This window comes from Leuciscus leuciscus, assembly GCF_965113295.1.
Source record: "Leuciscus leuciscus genome assembly, chromosome: 9".
NCBI classification, from domain to species: Eukaryota; Metazoa; Chordata; class Actinopteri; order Cypriniformes; family Leuciscidae; genus Leuciscus; species Leuciscus leuciscus.
The window spans coordinates 22,007,279-22,027,122 of record NC_138733.1 but is presented as its reverse complement, the minus strand read 5'-3'; the positions used below and the strand labels follow the sequence as shown (position 1 = coordinate 22,027,122).

The 19,844-nt window shown below is 38.7% G+C and overlaps 2 protein-coding genes across 3 annotated transcripts; both read left to right on the top strand.

The window, feature by feature from the left end:
• Window positions 1-472: 472 nt before the first annotated feature.
• wdr81 (WD repeat domain 81) lies at window positions 473-14,578 on the top strand. 2 transcript variants are annotated; one of them, XM_082180460.1, is made up of 12 exons: window positions 473-694; window positions 1,681-2,079; window positions 2,541-6,076; window positions 6,228-6,335; window positions 6,447-6,640; window positions 6,854-7,035; window positions 7,146-7,311; window positions 9,176-9,341; window positions 9,428-10,255; window positions 10,980-11,125; window positions 11,261-11,443; window positions 12,630-14,578. In XM_082180460.1, exons 2-12 carry the CDS (start codon window positions 1,721-1,723, stop codon window positions 12,954-12,956), a joined length of 6,195 nt encoding a protein of 2,064 aa, XP_082036586.1. In that variant the 5' UTR covers window positions 473-694; window positions 1,681-1,720; the 3' UTR covers window positions 12,957-14,578. The 2 variants fall into 2 exon arrangements, with proteins under 2 accessions (XP_082036586.1, XP_082036585.1); XM_082180459.1 differs by having other exon boundaries at window positions 1,671-2,079.
• A 565-nt stretch (window positions 14,579-15,143) lies between these two features.
• serpinf2b (serpin peptidase inhibitor, clade F (alpha-2 antiplasmin, pigment epithelium derived factor), member 2b) lies at window positions 15,144-19,222 on the top strand. Its single transcript, XM_082180543.1, has 9 exons — window positions 15,144-15,263; window positions 16,092-16,163; window positions 16,254-16,331; window positions 16,416-16,716; window positions 16,844-16,987; window positions 17,715-17,903; window positions 18,061-18,203; window positions 18,288-18,492; window positions 18,690-19,222. The coding sequence occupies exons 2-9, from the start codon at window positions 16,107-16,109 to the stop codon at window positions 19,019-19,021; spliced, it is 1,449 nt and encodes a 482-aa protein (XP_082036669.1). The 5' UTR covers window positions 15,144-15,263; window positions 16,092-16,106; the 3' UTR covers window positions 19,022-19,222.
• The last annotated feature ends 622 nt before the right edge of the window (window positions 19,223-19,844 follow it).

The window sequence follows — 19,844 nt, the reverse complement described above, 5'->3', positions numbered from 1 at the left end:
GGATTTTTATCTGTCAGATAAAGATCACAAACAATGATTTCGATGGTGATGTTATTGTTTTTGTTTTTATTTTTTTACATTCATAAGCTATATTCACATGGCAATAGAACAATGCTTCTCAATCTATATGGGTCATCATGGACCAGGGTTCCTTAGCCAAGATGATTTAAAATTATTTAAATATAAGATTAACAATTCAAATTTTGTATAAATCTCCTTAATAACTGTTATTTTCTATAGATAAGTTATGTTCCCACTGCACCAAGTACACTAAAAGATTGTTTAGGTATAAGCAGATCAGAGTTGAGAATTTCTCTCTTAAACGTTAACCTATCTTCGAAATTTTTTTTTTGCATTGCTATAATATATATATAATACTAAACCATGTATATATAATAATATATATAATAATATTGCGGTGACTTGTATTATGACACAGTTCTAAGGGTTGAGAATCACACGGTCTGGGAGCGCACGCACGCACAGAGATGAGAGTCACGTGAGGCTCTGAACTCAACACTATGGCTTCTGAGGACAACAACATATTCTCGACTTCTTAGGAAATTATTGTGCGGTTATGGTGGTTCTTAAAGTACTGGAAATACAATTTATACATCCAGCAAACATGGGACTTGGCATCGTAACGGCAGCTGTTCCAGAGCTCAGTTGCTGACAAGCAGCAAACAGTGCAGAGGTGAGCAACAACAACAGCTAGATGCACTGGTCTCCTCTCTAAATGTTTGCTTAACGGTAGTGCTTGTGTATTTACATCAGCCAAACAGGTTGCCTTTTGATTTAATGTATAGAGTAGTGCTCCCCTGAATATGTAACTTTACAGGCGAGAACTGACAGAAGTGCACTATTTCCTTATCCTCTGGGCAGTGTTAAGAAGAGGAACTGAAAATGTTACAGAATTTATGTAATGCATTTTATCGCTCGATCTTTCCAGTTGATTATGTTATGGATTATTATGTTGTGATTATAATTGTAGTTATTGTAGAACAGTCACGGGGTAATGCATGACATTTTGTGTGATGACATCAGAACTGCCCTCGACAAATCATTAGTTGTTGCTAGAGTGAAGATTGTTTGATCTGCAAGCGTCTACAGTGCAAACATATGGACACCCACATTTATTAAATATCACATTTTAAATTGTTATATATGAATAACATTATTTGTATAATAAAATAATTGTAAAATATTTTAAATGAAGTCACAATATTTTAGTTTTATTTTACAATAATTTACATCTGTACGTCATAAGCGTTACATTTAAATGTTTTTTTGTTTATTTGAGTACTATGCATTATTGTCATACGGTGTTGAGTGGATTACTTCTGAAATGTAAAATGGCGCTAAAGAAGTTATGCCACTTAAAATATTCTTTTAAAAATCATCTAGTGGTCTACAGTAACTTATTTATTATGTGTCACCGGACTTGCACATCGTGCATTGCGTAAGTAAGTTTACCATAGTATATTACTCAAGTTTGCAGTCTTTTGCAGTGGATATAATACACATTTCCTTGTGTCTCCTATAAAGTTATTTTTGTTATTTTATGCCATGAGATTGAGCATAATGTGGTATACAATGAGTGCATGTCTACAAAAAAATAGTATCTTCAATGCTTTTTATTTTACTTTCCGTCATTCCTGACATTTTCTTAGCTTCTTATAGGGGCGTACAAAGGCCACAGGCTGGTTTACTGAAAGAGATCATGGAGTGGATAGCACCAGCCTTGGAGAGGGACCTGGGTATTGATCAGCGGCAGACTGGACCCAGTCAGCGACCCAATGAACTGGTGGTCCTGGTCCCAACTCGTTGGGTAATGGCCCTGAGAAACAGGAGAGTTACTCGCTGTGCAAGATATGAGTGCTTTAGTGAGGGGGAAATATGCACACTTCTCCAGCGCTCTCAGATGAAATTGCCATCTGGTTGGACACGTGTTTGTATCCAAGGACTTAGAAAGCGTAAACTAGGATACCGAATAGCCAGGGAGCCAGGCTGCCATGGGGAGGGACTCTCTCAGGACTCTTTCATGACTCTGATGCAGGGGGTATCCCAGTCTAATTTAAGGTACAGTACTCTGTCTTTCCTATGTTTTTTTTTATGAGAATAATATGCTTGCATAATTGTTGTATTTAATTCTGTTTATTAAATCAATCTGTTAAAAATCATCTTCTATTGTGATGTATATCAAACTATATGTCTTTTTTTGTTGTTGCTGATATTAGAATTGGATATTTAATTTCGCTGGCTCATTTGTACTATTTTTACATTTAGATTGCCTTTGCCATATCTAATGCTCAATTCAATTTATTCTTTAAAAGCAGTAATAATTTAATAACACTGTTCAATGTAATCTTAAGCAAATGTCAAATTGCATAATATCCATTTTTATGCTGTATATTATGATGTTGTGCGATATATTGTGGTGTTAATTTTTATATTATTTGCCAAGCAATAAGCATTTGGTGAATTAGTGTTTACTTGTCATATCCTATGTTGAGTTTTTTCTCTGCATTCCTTTTCTTCAGAAATCTGTGGCGTGAAGCTTACATGAATCATGTGCAACCATATGCAGATTTGATTGAGCAGACACCTGTTTTGGCCATAGATGCTGTTCGCCAAGCCTTGCAGAAACTGTTTTGCTCCGCCTTTATCTCTACCGATCGAGTGTCACCGTCCCTCTCTCCAGCCAAAGAGAAGGAGAAAGACTGCCCATTCCCATCCAGCAGCTCATCCCCCAAACAAAGTACTGACAGTGTGTGTCCAAATGTGCTTCCTGTAGAATGCTTGTTGGAGTCAGAGGAGGTTCTTTATGTAGTTTTCCCATACACACAGTACACTGTTCACGATATTGTCACCTACAGTCCAGCTAAGCTGGCTAACAGCCACGCTAAGATATTGTTCATTTTGTACCAACTACTCATAGCAATGCGCGAATGTCATGCCTCAGGACTATTGTGTGGTGAACTCTCCTTACTTGACATTGCAGTCGATGAGCAGCTCTGCAGTCGCCTAAAGATCTCACTGGCACATTATGAAAAGTTTGGAGAATACAGGAGTGATGTGCCGTATGCATTAGGAAGAAGAGTGCCAACAAGTGTTACAGCAAAAGACAATCAGAGTCATAACAATGGTGTGAGTGAACAGCTTTGTCAAAATTGTCTGGATGAGCTCAAATCTCTGGTCCTAGACTGGGTCAACGGTCGAGTCAGCAACTTCCAATATTTGATGGAATTAAATCGACTGGCTGGGAGGCGTGAGGGAGACCCAAACTATCACCCTGTTTTACCTTGGGTGGTCGATTTTACTGTGCCATATGGAAGATTTCGGGATCTCAGGAAGTCAAAATTTCGTCTGAATAAGGGCGATAAACAACTGGACTTTACATATGAAATGACCAAAGAAGCACTAGCAGCAGCTAATGGAAGTGGTGGAAGCAATTTTGCCTCAGATATTGGTGGACTTGTTGTACCTGGTGGCTCAGGACAGTCGGATCACCTCCATGTTCCCCATCATATCTCAGATGTTCTGTCAGACATCACTTATTATGTCTACAAAGCTAGACAGACGCCCAAATCTGTACTGTGTAGCCATGTTCGTTCCCAGTGGGAGCCCAATGAATATCCAGCTAGTATGGAACGTATTCAGAGTTGGACCCCAGATGAATGCATCCCAGAATTTTACACCGATCCTTCTATATTCCACTCCATTCACCCAGACATGCCAGACCTTGATGTACCTCCATGGTGTAACTCATACGAAGAGTTTATTGCTGTGCATAGACAACTGTTAGAGAGTCGAGAAGTGTCTCAACAGTTGCATCACTGGATCGACCTAACATTTGGCTATAAGCTATCAGGTAAAGAAGCAGTCAAAGCTAAGAACGTGTGCTTGCACTTGGTGGATAACCACACCCATCTCACCAGCTACGGAGTTGTGCAACTGTTTGAACACCCTCACCCACCTCGTCTTGCACCTTACCAGTATTCAACTCCAGAACCTCCTCATTTTGGTCCTGTGAACGTAACAACATGGCAGATTCCACCACTTGAAACCACGCTGGATGGTGTGGATGGATTGGTCCCAGAGGCAACAGGATGTGAATCCAGTGGCTGGTCAGTGGTAGGCAGGGATGAGGACCTTGAACAAGCAATGGAAGCCCTTGACTTAAGTGGCTCATCATCATCTTCTTCTATTCCAATTCCTTTGGTTGGTTCTGGTGGTGGAAAGACCAGTGGGGAGAGTGTTTCTTTGGTTGTGTCTCCTTCTCATGGTTCTTTCCCTGGTGAAACACCTGGAAATGTCACAAATACCCTAGGATCAGGAATTCGAGCATCTATGCTTCACAGACCAGCCTCTATTAGTAAAAAGCCAGAAGCTTCTAATTTTGAGAATTTCAAGATAAGCCTGCCAGAGGGATTCAAACCTCTGCAGCCTTTGGAAGAGTTAGAAAAGCTCAACAACTTCTTGGTGAAAGGTCTACATTCCCAAGTCCATCACACAATAGGTCTTGACATGAACAAGAAAGACCTGAGACCTGTACTGAAAGTTCCTCTGTCATTCACAGATCTTTTTCAGAGAGATATGCAAGCCTTGGGTGTTCTCATCGCTGAGATCTTTTATTCCTCCAAACTGCGAGGACTGAGTCCTGGAACACATCTGAGTGATCGGTTTCAAGCAGTATTGAAGCTATGCTTTACAAACCTTCGAGATATTCCATTACCACTTCATCATGCACTGGAGACTCTTCTGCAGGTCCACAAGCATTGTTCCAAGATAGAAATGTTCACAATACACCAACAAGGCCTCCCGTTTCTGTTCAAATATGACCCTATTTGTGAGGGTCTTCCACCACCAAACCCTTGGCAACTGCTTAGTCCTGTTCTGTCCCCTCTACCATTTCCAGCATATTTCCCAACACTGCATAGATTCATATTCTCCTACCACTCCAAGATGGAGTCCATTAACAGTGCTCAGGGCCGTGACATTGTCTTCAACTTATGGCAACAGTTGGAGACACTTCTAAAGGGTGGCATAACTGCAGAGGGGCTTGAAATTCTTCTACCCTTTGTGCTTTCTTTGATGTTAGAGGAGTCCACTGCTGTTTATGCAGCCTGGTACTTATTTGAGCCTGTGTCCAGGGTTCTTGGGCCTCGCAATGCCTCCAAGTACCTACTAAAGCCTCTGGTAGAGGTGTACGAGAATCCCAGATGCCTTCGAGGCCGCTTCTACCTCTACACAGATTGCTTTGTGTTGCAGCTTATCGTAAGGCTTGGTTTGCAGGCCTTTCTTTCCAGCCTTCTTCCACATGTTCTGCAGGTCATCACTGGCTTCGAAAGCTGCAATACAGCTGGAGGGACTGAATGGGGGGGCTTAAAAGTTTTAAGGGGAGCTGCTGGTGCCTTAGATGAAGAAGAGGAGGACTATGAGTGTGAGGATGGGAGGTCGTCTACTGCCACATCTTCTGGCAAAGTAGGAGGAGGTAGTGGAGGTGGTAGTGGAGGCGTTGGGGTTGTTGGAGACCAAGGACTTGTGGATTACTCCTCAGGCATCAGTCTCAATGACCAGGTTTTTCTGACTGAAGGTGAGGACTTTCAGAATGGCTTTTATGTGAATAATAATGCATCTGGAGCAACAATGATGCTTGCTGCCAAACAGCAGAACCAAAGCCCATCAAATAAAGACCAAGACCAGGAATCTCTCAGTGTGGGGAAACTAAGCGACAAGAGCAGCGCTAGTGAGGTGTCCATTGGAGACCGGGCAAGTTTAAAATCAGCTGATAGCTGTCAGGACCTGAAGCAAGCTAGTGATGGTGAGGATGGTGGAGAGCTTGAGGATGAGGAGGAGACAGTGGAAGATCGAGAGATTACAGTGCAAAGGGTGCCCAGTCTAGAGATGTCTCTTTCAGTCTGCACAGAGGAGTCTGAGGCAACCGTGGCCACACTTGAGGGAGACATCATGAATGGAATTGTGCAAGAAGATGCAGAGAAAAACATGGAGGAAGAAGAGACTGAACATGACACTTTAGAGGACTCTGAGGAAAAAGAACACAAAATATTGTTAGGTTAGTTAAAACAGATGTATCTTTTTGGTCATTTTTATGCACTTGATTTATTTGTAAGGCTTAATATTGTAATCTTTAATATTCAGACAATATTTTACAATATTGAACAGTACACCTGAATTATGCAATACAAATACATGATCTTTTCCAGACACTGTTTGCAAAACTGTCAGATGGCTGTCTGCAAAACTTGGACCGACACTGACATCGCGATTCATCGCTAGGAACCTGTTGCGGTTACTTACTTCATGCTACATAGGTACATCTACAATTTCTTAACTGACATTTATCTCTGTATTCTAAGATTCTTGGTGGTTTTGGCTTTGAACATTTGTCATAATGGTTAAAAATTATCTTTTTGTGTTTTAAGGTCTTGACAAACACCAGTTCATTCTCTCTACGAATGAGGAAAATAGCCTTGAGAGCATAGGAAGTGTATATGAAAAGAAACCAGTTGTTGGTGACCAGACTGCACGACCAGTTCTCGAGTGTCTTATTTACATAGCGCATCTCTATGGAGAACCAGTGTTGACATACCAATATCTACCTTACATTGGTTACCTGGTAACTGAAGTTTTTGAATCTAAATTTCTATAAAAAAAAAAAAAAGTTTTGGAAAAAGTTGACTGGCAAACTCTATTGATGTCTTGAAGAATTCATTGTAATTGAGAAATTATTTTTCAATAATTTGCTTGAACTGATTAATAGTAAAGAGGTGGCTGGTAATTTTTTTCTTCATAGTTTTTTTTAAAATGTCTGCTTCCTTCGAACTTGCAGGTCTCTCCACCTTCTTCTTGCCGTTTGAACACTCGAAAGGAGGCTGGGCTTTTGGGTGCTGCAGTACTCACTCAGAAGATTATAGTGTTCCTGTCAGACACCACTCTAATGGATATGCTGATGAAGATTAACCAGGAAGTTCTGCTGCCTCTGCTGGATTTGTTAACATCAACTAAGATGGGGTAAAAGCTTACTTGTAGTGCATCAGTCAGGGTCAGGAAGTTAAAACTTCCCATGAGAATCAGAGCTGTGTGCTCAACATGGGCTAAAATGGCTTATTCTCTGTGTTCAGCTTTCCTAGTGGAGTGCAGACTCGTTCCGCATTGTGTCTAAAGACTCTGAGCCTTATGGCGCTGATCTGCCTGCGTATTGGCCGAGAGATGGTACAGCAGCACATGGCAGAAACTCTCCGTAGGTTCTTCCAAGTTTTCTCCTTCCTGAACTGTCTGCAAAATCAGGTAACCAAAGACAATTTACAATTTTTATTTTATTTAACCTTTATTTAACCAAGCAATTCACAATGAATTCTTATTTTCAACAATATATATCTGTTGGGGCCAGCATGAATGACACTCAGGACAGGTGACGGAACTGGAATGAATATACAGTATATATTTTTATATATATATATATCAGTAGCGGGCGGTGCATTTCACACCTAGGCCTTCAGTGGTGCCCTACCTGAATTAATAACTTTTAATATTGTAGCGCACAGACTCTTTATAATTGTTGTGAAATTGCTGTTTTATTTTGCACCGGCAGTTATAGGGTTTAGGCTGTGAGTTCGGAAAAGGCCGTGTAGAGAGAAACGAGCGAGTGAGTTAGGCTGATGCGTTTGTACAGTTGTTCTTGCGTTCCAATGAAAAAGTTCAGAAACTGAGCCTCCTCTGTCTGTCGTTCCTCAGACGTTACAATAGTATGAATGTTTGAAAAAAATAAAATAAATGAAATTTCTATCATAAATTTACAAGAAATATTAAGAACAAAATCATATTCAGCACAGAAAAAACGGGGACCAAAAAAGCATTATACTCACCAAAACTACTGATTATTTTTTACACAAAATCCATCCTAATTTCTTTCCTCAAGACGACTTCAATTACTCTGTTGTACAGGTTATCTGTGCGTTTCAGTCCTAACAACCTTTTCTATCGCCATGGAGGCTAATGCTGAAAGTCGAGTCTGTCCAGACATATTTCTGGCATAAGGTTTAATTCGCTTTAGGGCTGAGAATGTCCGCTCGACAGAAGCAGTGGACACAGGGCAGGACAGTCTCCGCCAAACATGACGATGTGTACATCTGCACCATGCTCTCACCCAGATTTTTTAACTTTTGCCTTCAAAATCAGTCATGGCATACATTACAGTAAGTTCTGTTTTTACCCGTGACAGAAGGAATAGAGTTCCGTGACTCTGCATTAAGCTGGAGAAGGCTGAATAAAGGATTTTTTCCCAGTGGGTTTGAAACTGCTGGGGGTTGAGGAGAGGTAGAAAAACTATTAAATCTACAGGAATACATTTTATTTTATGCAGTTCGCTACAGATGCGGTTTGCTTGCTCTTACTGTTAGTTGTGACTCTGACTACGCGCTCTGACCATCCAATCAAAGGACGTGAAATTGCCAATGTTATTGTATGCCTGCTAGATGGCCCCGTTGTAGTCTAATCGAAATCTGATTGGCTGATTAAATCTGATTGATTATCTGATTGTTTAAAGCAGCAGTTTCATTGCCTTTCATTTTAAGCTACAGGCACCCGCACTTTGGATTCTGAAGGCCTCAAGGCAGATTTGTTAGACCCTGGCAACACATGATGGCTGAAATATGATTGGATAAAAGCTCTAACATAAACATATACTACTGGAAGCAGCGCAACCAAGAGAAAAGCTATGAAATTAAGATAATTGACTATCGGGAATAATTCAATACTCGTTCATGAAAATTTTTTTTTTAAAACACAAGTCAGTGATTCTGATAGTGTTTAAGCCAGCAGAGAAGGCCTCTTTCTTTCTTCTGCTCAACACAAAAGATATTTTGAAGAATGTTAGAAATTAAACAGTTGATGGACCCCATTAACTTCCATAGTGTATATACGTGTGTATATATCGTCAATTGGGTCCATCAAGTGTTTGGTTAACCATATTTTTCTAAATGAAAGAAAATTCATAAGTGTTTGGAACAACTTGAGGGTAAGTAAAGTGATGACAAAATTTTCATTTTTGGGTGAACTATCCCTTTAATACTTGGCCATTGCAATTTGTGGTCTGATTCATAAACAACTAAAAATATATATAGTGATATAAATGAATATTCTTTATGTGCAGATGGGAAGTGCCCCACGCAGGGAGGTTGGAGACTGCACATACCTAGACGTGTGCATTCCAGATGGAACAGAGGTTACTTGTGAGCTTGGGGTTTTGGAGGAACTTCAGGCTGTGTTTAATCCTGAAATGGCTTATGCATCTTACATTCCTTTCTACTGTCTCATTGGTAAAACACGTTTCTACTGGTTAGCTTGACAAGCACATCTTGTAAGCATTGATAAAGGTGTTCTATTCACTTGTTTTTTTTTTAAGGTGATGCAGCGATTCGCAAACTGGTTCTTAATCATGAGCTAGTTTGGAGTCTTGCCCAATCATATCATGAACGAGCAAGTCCAGGTAGCCCAGAAGCCAACTTAGTTGGAGGACAAAGAACATCTGCTACAGGCCTCTCTCCTAGTATGAGCCGCCATATGGGTCGCAGTCCCTTCCCTGCTCCCTCGTCCACTTCCACACCACTAGGTGGAGACATCCTGCCTGAGTCAGGAACCTTTGGCAGTCATCTGGTGGGAAACCGTATCCAGGTACTCCGGGACACCGAAGCCTGTGGGAGTCCAAACTTGGCCTCTTTGGAAACATGGACACGACCTTACGGTAGCAATGCTCCCCAGACGAGTCTAGCCAGCAATGCACTTTCCTCAGCTGGACCTTCTTTCTCACACTCCTCATACTCTTGGGTCCTGGGACCCACTCCCGAGGACAGCGCACTGAAACAGGACCTCCCTCGCAGCAGCCGCTCCCTGCAGGGTAACTGGCTTGCATACTGGCAGTATGAGATCGGCCTTAACCAGCAGGACAAGCACTTCCACTTCCACCAGATCCGTCTTCAGAGTTTCTTGGGTCACTCCGGCACTGCAAAATGTCTGGCTCCACTAGCAGGGGAGGACTACTTCCTGTCTGGGAGTAAAGACAAAACTGTAAGGCTGTGGCCGCTTTATAACCACGGTGATGGCACACGAGAGGTTGAACCCCGACTCACGTATGCAGAGCACCGCAAATCTGTATTTTATGTTGGCCAGCTAGAGGCCTTACAGGAAGTGGTGAGCTGTGATGGTACTGTGCATCTGTGGGATCAATTCACAGGTGAGGAAGTAATAATACTGTTAATTTGAGCATCTGTAGTATTACTAACCTTTTGTGGCATACTTTATGTTAATAGTTCATTTTTGTTTGATTAACCTTTTATTTTTTTTATTTTTTTTTATATGAGCGTAACATGTTGTGTTTCTCATGCCTTCACTAATTAGTTTTTGCTAGATTTAGATTTATGCAAAGACAAATTTAAACTTTGAAATTCCATCATTAAAATATGAATGATTAATTTAACAATAAAAAAATCAACAAACATTTAATTTACAATACATCTATTAATATTTAAATATTTTTTTCATTAATTATTTCAAATATTTACTGTGTGAAATAGTTTTATACCAAATTTGTTTTAATTACAACTGTTCTAGTGTCACCAGTGAAATATGAGATGTGATATATGTTTTGCAAAATTTCCAATTAAGCTGTAATTTTGCAAAAAGTATGAAAATTTTTGCGCATGTCGCATACATAAAATGATAGCTGTTAAATTAGCCATAGGAAGACAAAGAAGTATGCCATTTTATTACAGACAACTGTCTTTTCCATCACAGAATGCTATTATTAGTATAATCATTACATTTACACAACGTATACATTACAACTTCCATTACAGAGAAGTTTACATTTCTTGTACAGATTGTGTGTTTTGACTGTGTCTGTCAGACCAACAGATTTAACATGATTCCTTGTTCGGCTCTCTCTTTCATATGACTAGGTACGAATATACGCTGTAATGAACCTCTGGATGGGAAGAACCCTATCACAGCTGTCACCACTATGCCTGCTCCTCACTGCAGCGTAGTGTTTGCTAGCGCTGATTCTGTGCTGCGTTTCATAGACCCGCGCAAACCTGGCTTGCAGGTACAGCTCAGTCCTCTGTCATCCAGTCATTTTAGATTATTATTATCAGTCATTATAGTGGCCAGGCTGTTGTTGTTTTCCTTCCTGCAATGCTCATGATTGCCAGTTAGAACTCTCTTATTTCTCTGTTGACAGCATGAGTTCCGTCTAGCCTACAGTAACATGAGTGCTGGGCTGATCCGCTGCCTGGCTGTCAGTCCGGGGGGACGCACTGTGGCGGCAGGTTTCTCCACTGGATTCATAGTGCTGCTGGATGCAAGAACAGGTCTGGTGCTAAGAGGCTGGACTGGTCATGAGGGAGATATACTGCAAATGAAAGTGAGTATGCATGTCCTTGGTTAATGTGTAATTTAAGATGTGCATACGATGCTCTAATGTCCTTTGATGTTTTTGCAGTTCACGTGCTTGTAAACAATTATTGCGCCTGTATTGATATTAGGGAATTTTATGTAATAAGGATACAGACTGTTCATAAAAACTGTGAATCATATTGTTTACATCTCTAGCACACATCATGAGTTATTAGTCCAAATGTACAGGATTACATCTACTGTATGAACCAGAAATCATGAGGGTCGAGTGGATTATGGGAAATGGACTACATTCCTGTTTTTTCTTTGGTTTCAGTGTCTTGATTCACATCAATATTTAGAATTTCAGTATGATGAGTAAAACGTGTACTGTGTTGGTTTGTTCAGATGCAGTCAACAAGCGACTAGAACTAGGCAAACTTTATTTAACCCTGATTTGTGGGGTCAAAGGTCTGTCTCTGCCACCAGAGGCCCATGTTTGGGCAAATATAGACATGAGTTACTCATTAGGACAAAATCTATGAGCCTTGCAGATTGCCGCACAATTACTTTATTATTCTTGACTCTATTAGGAAATGGATGAACCTTAGCAGGGTTCAACAATATTTAGCAGGGTTCCTGCTGCCCCGGGGCAAGTGTGAGGGAGTTTTGGGCTGGATCTGGTACATCCATTTTTTTTATTTTTTTTTTTGCCTTTATGAATTTAAAAGTTTGTTTTTCTGACATTTCTTCTGACACTCTTATATTTCTGCTGATTAGTCAACAAGATAATGTTGTCTGGCTGGATACCAGATTTTTGCAAAAAAATTACTTGGAAAGTTTGGGGTCAGTAAGATTGTAATTAATAATATTAAATAATCCGCAAGGATACATTAAATTCATCAAAAGTGTCAGTAAAGACATTTATAATGTTACAAAAGATTTCAATTTCAAATAAATGCTGTTGTTTTAAACTTGCAAAGAATACTGAAAAAAAGGTATATTTTAGATCAAATAAATGCAGCCTTGGTAAGAGACTTCTTTCAAAAACATTTACAAATCTAACTGACCCCAAACTTTTGATCATTCTTTAATAGTTGGGCCAGTGAAAATGTTGACAGGGCAAGTAAAAATCAAGTACTGGGTCGTTTAATAAATGCTGACACTTCCCCACCTGTTTGTTACTTGACAGTGATTTTTATTTTATTTTGTAGGCAACCGATGGAAATTTGCTCATTACTTCTTCATCTGACCACACATTGACAGTTTGGAAAGATGTGGAGCACAAGCCACTACACCAGTACAGGACTCCCTCCGACCCCATACATGCATTTGATCTTTACGGTGCTGAGATTGTGGCAGGAACTGTTGCCAACAAGATCGGGGTGTACTCCATTCTGGACAGCACAGCCAACCTGGGGGGATCCACCAAGCTCAGCTCAGAGAACTTTCGTGGGACTCTCACAAGTCTGTCTGTGCTGCCCACCAAGAGGCTTCTGCTGCTCGGCTCTGACAACGGTGCCATCAGGCTGCTGGCTTAAACTAACTAGTGTTGTGTTGCTTTTTTAATATATTCCTTGTGCCACTTTTGGCTCCTTCCCCAGAATGAAACAATCTTGCCAACCATGCACAAAGAAATCGGTTTTTAGTCGTAGAAGGAGCAAGCCTGATATTTCCATATTAACCTCGCTGAAAAATAACTTGCAACTTTGCTCTTTAGTAAGTGACCAAAACTGAATATTGCCTCTGATTCATACAATCATAAGAATTGTCTTTTTTATGATTTTTAGGGTTCATGTGATATAACTGCACTAGCTGCTTTGTATGTAAGAATCGACTCTGTAAATTCTCTTCAATAAGTCAAATGAATGGACTCTTAGATGCATACATGAGATGAGCTGCTCAGGAAAGTTCAAGTGTGGTTCTAGTGTAGCATTTACACTTTCCATTAGACGAGTGAAATCACCAAAAACAACACTGTGAGAATCACAGGTTAGACTATGTTGATCATATCATGATTCGATTCACCAGACTTGCTCAGCAACTATGCAGTATTCATGGTAGACGTTTATAGTGCACCATGTTTGGCACTCTTTTCTATACTACGCTGTACGTTTTTACATCCACGTCATTGGAGCATAATGAACTAAACAAATGTGATCAATGTGACCTTGGTCAAGTTTAAGATGACTCTTCGTTCTGTTACTGTACACTGACTAAGAGTGTAAACACCTAATATGCAACGGGGTGGTCCTAAATCCTGAATTTGGGCCCTCTGACATTTAAAATGTATCTCTACTATTTAGATCAATTTGATGCTTTATTAACATTGATGATGTATTCATTCATTTGTTTGTCACATCAAACCCAGGTCAAGTGACATGTTACATTTTACACACAACATACTGTATGTATGCTTGTATATACATACACATTTATATATTAATGATATATAAGATGTATATCTTTATTGAGCCTAATATTATCTAAAAGAATACTTTTTTGCAACATCCTTGAATAGATATGAACTAGAATCGAACCTATTTAATTTATTACTGGAATGCTTTATATAAAACATTGTCTCTTGACATTCCATATATAATGTTAGAATATGTAGTGAGAATTTATTCAGATTTCTAAAACAAGCGTTACTGACTCTCTAATTCACCACTCTATATTTTCTGAAACCTGCTAGCTGCCAAGTTTGGAGATTTGGCTTGAGAATTATGTGTTCTGATAGAAGTTCAGGCCTTTATTATAATGTGTTGAAATAGACTGATTAGTGTTCAAGTTTTCATTTTGTAAAGCACATTATGTTATGTTACCAAGTAGAGGTTTTCAGTGAATCCTGTACAGTCAGACAATTTGGAAAAGTGGATATTGCTTTATATCTGACTCCTTATAAGTATTTAAAAATACAATTGGTTGTATTTTACTCAAACAGCTTGATGCTCCTATAATTCATGCTAAATATCTTGTCCATTTGAGATTTGACACACATCTGCCTGATATAACACAAGCAACACATTGTCTGAAACCACATTGGCCATTGCTCTTTTGTATTCCATTGTGAGTACTTTTCTTTTTAAAATGTAACCTTTTTCTATATTCTGACTAAAATGAACCTTTTCAATGATTTAAAGTAAAAGAAATAGATAATAAACTTGTCTTGTATTTTCTTTTGTCAACTGAAAAACAATTCGGATGGGGCGATTGAATGACCTCCTCGTTGATGAATGGGTGGGATGACCAGTTGTCCGGTTCGCTCTGTAGATTTTCGTGCTTAGAACCAGAGCACCCACCGGAGAGGTTATTCTGATAGGACAAAGTCCATTTGATTGTTTGCAACGCACTGCTTTTCAACTCCTCTCAATTTGGAGATCTTGGCAGATGCCACTGGTTTGTTTGTGTGGCATATAAGAAAGCAATATAAAAGCCCTCTCTATCCAATAACAGTCTATATTAATATCAGTATTGGCAGAGCTGACTTGTCATCTCCTCCTCATTTATGTGCAGTTTTTCTTATGCAGCTTTTTACTCAAACTCAGTGTCTGACATTCACTGTCAGCAGCTCAGCAAACTATACAGTACCAGTTTATACCCTACTCCATACTTCACAGATCCACAAATCTACACACTCGAGTTTGATGTTTGACCCCAAGGTCTCTCAAAATTTACATCTATGAAGAGGTATGTACTAAGACTACATGAGGTAAAGATCAATGAAAGTTGAAATGTAACTGCCTGCTCTGAGAGTGCCAACCCCCAAGCCAAGAATTTTCCCATTGCCTATTTTGTGCGTTTCTTTCCTAAATCAGGGCTGGATCCCACAACTGGAGATCTGCGCGGTAAGCACACAGTTTTGTTTCTTGTCTTGTATACATTTTAGTTGTTATTAAGTTTGCAATGTATTAGCAAGATATTGTGTTGGAATATAGAAGTTGATTCTATTGCCAGCTCTTTGGGTTAGTAAATATGTACATTTCATCTTTGTGTATATTTGAAGTATAATAAATTAATAATCATTTAATTCCCATAAGAATGTTTTGATAAAATATGTTTTTCAAAATACACATTTTGTGTGCAAGAAGAGTATTAGTAGTAAAATGCTGTAACATTTCCATATCTATTTTTATTTTATTTTATTTTATCTCATATATTTATATTTATATATATATTTATTTCACATATATATATAAAACATTTCCTGTGATCTCAGTTTATTTTAACCTGTAGCTTTAAACAAATTTAAAAGACTTAACCCTGGAATTATGCAACAGCTGACAGACCTTTAGCCATGTTAAGCATTTATTGATTATTCGACAATCTGTGAATTTAAAAATAATCCACCTGAAATTTGGGCTGTTAATCAGTTCACGTCTATATTTGTAATTTATTGCCAGATTTTAATGCCAGTTGCTGGATTATGGATTTCTGTGGAAGTGAGGGAGTGAAAATATTTTCGGTCATCAATAAATGATATGTGTGAGGGTGCTTCTTGTGTTAACATCTTAACAATAAATCTCAAAATGTGTATTTATGGATTTAATATGTATTTTATCGATAATAATATGTAAAATGGAAGAGTACCTTTGAACAAATGACCAGTGACTAATGAAAAAAATCAACCAAATAATTCCAAATACTTTATAAGTTGTATGTTCTTTGGTTTTTAGACACTCTTTTAGAACATGAACTTGTGTTTTCTGGCATTCCTCCTCCTCTGTTATGCCAAGCAAGGCTGGACGGTAAAGCACTCAACAGATCTTATATTGTTTTTTTATTTTCAAATGATTTTATTCCATTGAAATTCCATGAATTGCTCTTTTTCACTGCAGGAAGATGCGACTGAACCAGAAGATGGAGGGGATCCTGTAATTCCTCTCATCCCACTGATGCCAAGTAAACCCATATCAGTAAGAACCCACAATGCTCAGTGCTCATCCTTAAGGGTATACACGTTTAGACATTTGACACTCCAATCGCATTGTCCCTCTCAGGATTTGAAGGGCACTCTTGACCCCACCTTAACAGAAGCACACACGGGTGCTCCAGATGGCCTGGAAGCAGATCCTTCAGCCACGGTTCCCTCTCCTGGGCAGAAAGAGGGCTCCTCTGAGGAGGACCTTGATTCGCTCTGTGATGGGGAAATGTCTAGCCAACAGATTAAACGGACCATAGGCAATGGCATTATGAAGCTTGGCCTTTGGTTCCTGGAAAACTTGAAGCCTAGTCGTGAGCAGCCCAATCTCATCATTTCCCCTCTTAGCTTGTCCGTTGCACTCTCACAGCTAGCGCTGGGTAAGTCTGGAATCTACAATAAAAACAAAAGACTCAGAGAATAGCAAATGTTTTGGTTTCTGTTCTGTTTTTGCACGCATACATATTAAAAACACTGAGACAGTCTTGTTGTTTATCTGAATCTCAGGAGCAACGAATGAGACGGAAGAGCTGCTTCTACACCACCTGCATGCAGACGCAGTGCCCTGCTACCAGACTGCCCTCAGCGGCCTCCTGCGCAACTTCCGCAAAAGGAGCCTGTCATTCGCCAGCCGCATCTATCTGCAAACTGGTGAGAGACACGCACATTAAGCTTACACCAAACATATGCATTGTCAGCAATTGCATGCAGGTCTATACAGTGGCCCTCCAAAGTTTTTTTGTGTGTATATTTAGGTCACTTAAAATCATGTGTATTATGCATTAGTGCATTTATGAAGTAATTTCCCCTGAAGTTCACACATGAACATATTTAATATGTACATTCAAGATATATTCATTTATTTTAAACTAGATTAAAAAGTTTGTAGACAAATTTTGATATTGGCTTGAGAAAGCCAGAAAGTTTAAAGTAGTTTTAACAGCTTTAAGTTTGAAGGTTTTAAGTTTGAAATAGTTTTAAGTTTTAGTTTAGTAGTTTTAAAAGCTAAAAAGATAGATAGATAGATAGATAGATAGATAGATCAATCGATCGAAGACAGACTTAAAAAAAAAAAAAGTGGTAAGGTATCCAAAGATATTTTTTACCTTTATTTGGTTAGTAATTAAAAAAATAAATCATATTATCAACCATGGACATATGGAAAACTTGAAGCCTAGTCCTGAGCAGCCCAATGTCATAATTTCCCATCTTAGCTTGTCAAATCTTAGCAAATAGGTTATTTGATTTCTTTGTTCTTTGAAGTTTGTTTGAAATAGGATTGGGCATTTTTTTGGGGACTAAATCTTAGTTGATATTTGAGGAACAATGAATTACCATACTATGCAAAGCTATGAATGGTTTTCTTTTTTCCCCTCAGGATTTAAAGTAAAACAGGAGTTCATGGACGATTCTCAGAAACTGTATGACTCAGAGCCGGCCACTTTGACTGATGTTAATGAGATCAATGAATGGGTTAAGAAAGCCACAAATGGGCACATCTCAGAGTTTCTGTCCAGTCTCCCTTCCAGCACTGTTATGATGCTGATCAATGCTATGCACTACAAAGGTCAGAACAAACACCTGTTACCAGCAAGTATTTAGCAATTTCCTCTTGTGCTTCAGTGAGTCACATCAGAGGTTTCGCATTACTCAGATTTGTTGCATTATTGTTCCCTTGTTATTTCACAAGTGTAAATAAAAAAGTCTTATTTTCTCTCTGACAGGAGAGTGGCTCACCCGCTTTGACCCTCATTTCACCTCAACTGAGCTCTTCTACATAGATGAAAACAAGATTGTTAATGTGGACATGATGCTTGGGCCAAAGTATCCTCTCAGCGTTTTCACCCACCATGAGCTGGATGCCCAGGTTACTGCCTTTAAGATGCTACTTCATAAATAGCACTGATTAAATCTCTTTACCTCACCTTTTCTTCCACTTTGACCTCTACAGGTTGCTCGATTCCCCTTTAAAGGTGACAGGAGTCTACTAGTGGTAATGCCAACATCTGGACATGTGAATGTGTCAGCCATTTCAGCTAAGCTCAATATCTCAGATCTGTATATTCGATTACCACGAGAAAGAAACATGCAAGTCAAACTCCCAAAATTCAAACTTGATTTCAAACAGGAACTCCAAGAGGCCATGACAAGCATGGGTAAGATGTCTTGCATCCAGTGCATGCACATTATGACTCATTAGTGGCAAATATAGTTTAATATTATGTATCTATACTATCTACTGTATTTCCAGTTGCCCCATGATAATCCAAGGAGATCACTTTGGATTCACAGTCATTTTACTATTTCTTCTATTTATGTATGCTAACAAATATATAATTCTACTGTAATCCAGGTCTAGGAATGCTATTTAGTCACCCGAAGCTGGACCGCATCTCAGATGGCCCCTTGTTTGTGTCCAGAGTGCAGCATATGTCCAGTATTGAGATAAACGAAGAAGGGGCAGAGGCAGCGGCTGCAACAAGTGTGGTCATCTCACGTTCCAACCCTTCATTTACTGTCAATCAGCCTTTTTTCTTTGCCCTAATGGATGACTTGAGTCAAACGCCATTTTTTCTGGGAGTAATTTCCAACCCAAACCCTGGAGCATCCACTGTGGTCACAACCTCTGGAAATTCAGATAAAACTAATGACAAGCCACTATCTTTTGAAGTTCATCCAAAGTAGTTGTCCGTAAGTGATTGTCGACTGCATAGTTGGTCCCCACTGGGAGGCAAATTAAGGACATATTTTGTAAACGTACATTGAGGTCTATAAGATAATTTGAAATTACTCCCCCTATGTAAATTAAAATGTTTTTCTAAATGTCCTTGCTAATCTTGTTAAAAAGTCATAATTTTTTTTTAATTAAAGAAATTTGAACAGAAATTCCTAAGTGCCTCATAAGTGTATTTATTTAAAGGGTTAATAGTTCTCCCAAAAATGAAAATTGTTTGCTCACTCTTATGTTATTGAAAACCTTATCATTTTGATTTTATTTTATTTTAGTGAAATATTGCTTGTTTCAGGTACGATAACATAACAATCTGCAGTTCTGCTAACAGAGAAATCAATTGTGCAGCAGTTTATGCGATTTTACAAACGTGCTTCAGATTATTACTATTTTTTATAAATACTGGTAAAAATGTACAGCACACAATTCAATAATCTACTATTTTTGATAAATTAAATTGTATTTGTCACATGACTGAACACAAAGTAGGTTTGTTGAGTGTCAATTTTTCTTATATATGCTGCAGGGGAAACAACTTTGTTTTAAATTCAAATGAAAAAAATATTTTATTATAATACATCATATGATTTATTACAGTTAGCCATTTTAAACAGAACACATTGTGGACTTGAAAAAAGAAACAATTGTGCATTTGTTATATAATTATTTTGAAAGGATTTAGAAACCTATTTTAACATAAAACGGGTGTATGAAATGTATGTATTTGATATGCTTTTTTATTTTCAGAAAGACATTTGCAATTATTTAGTTTATTAA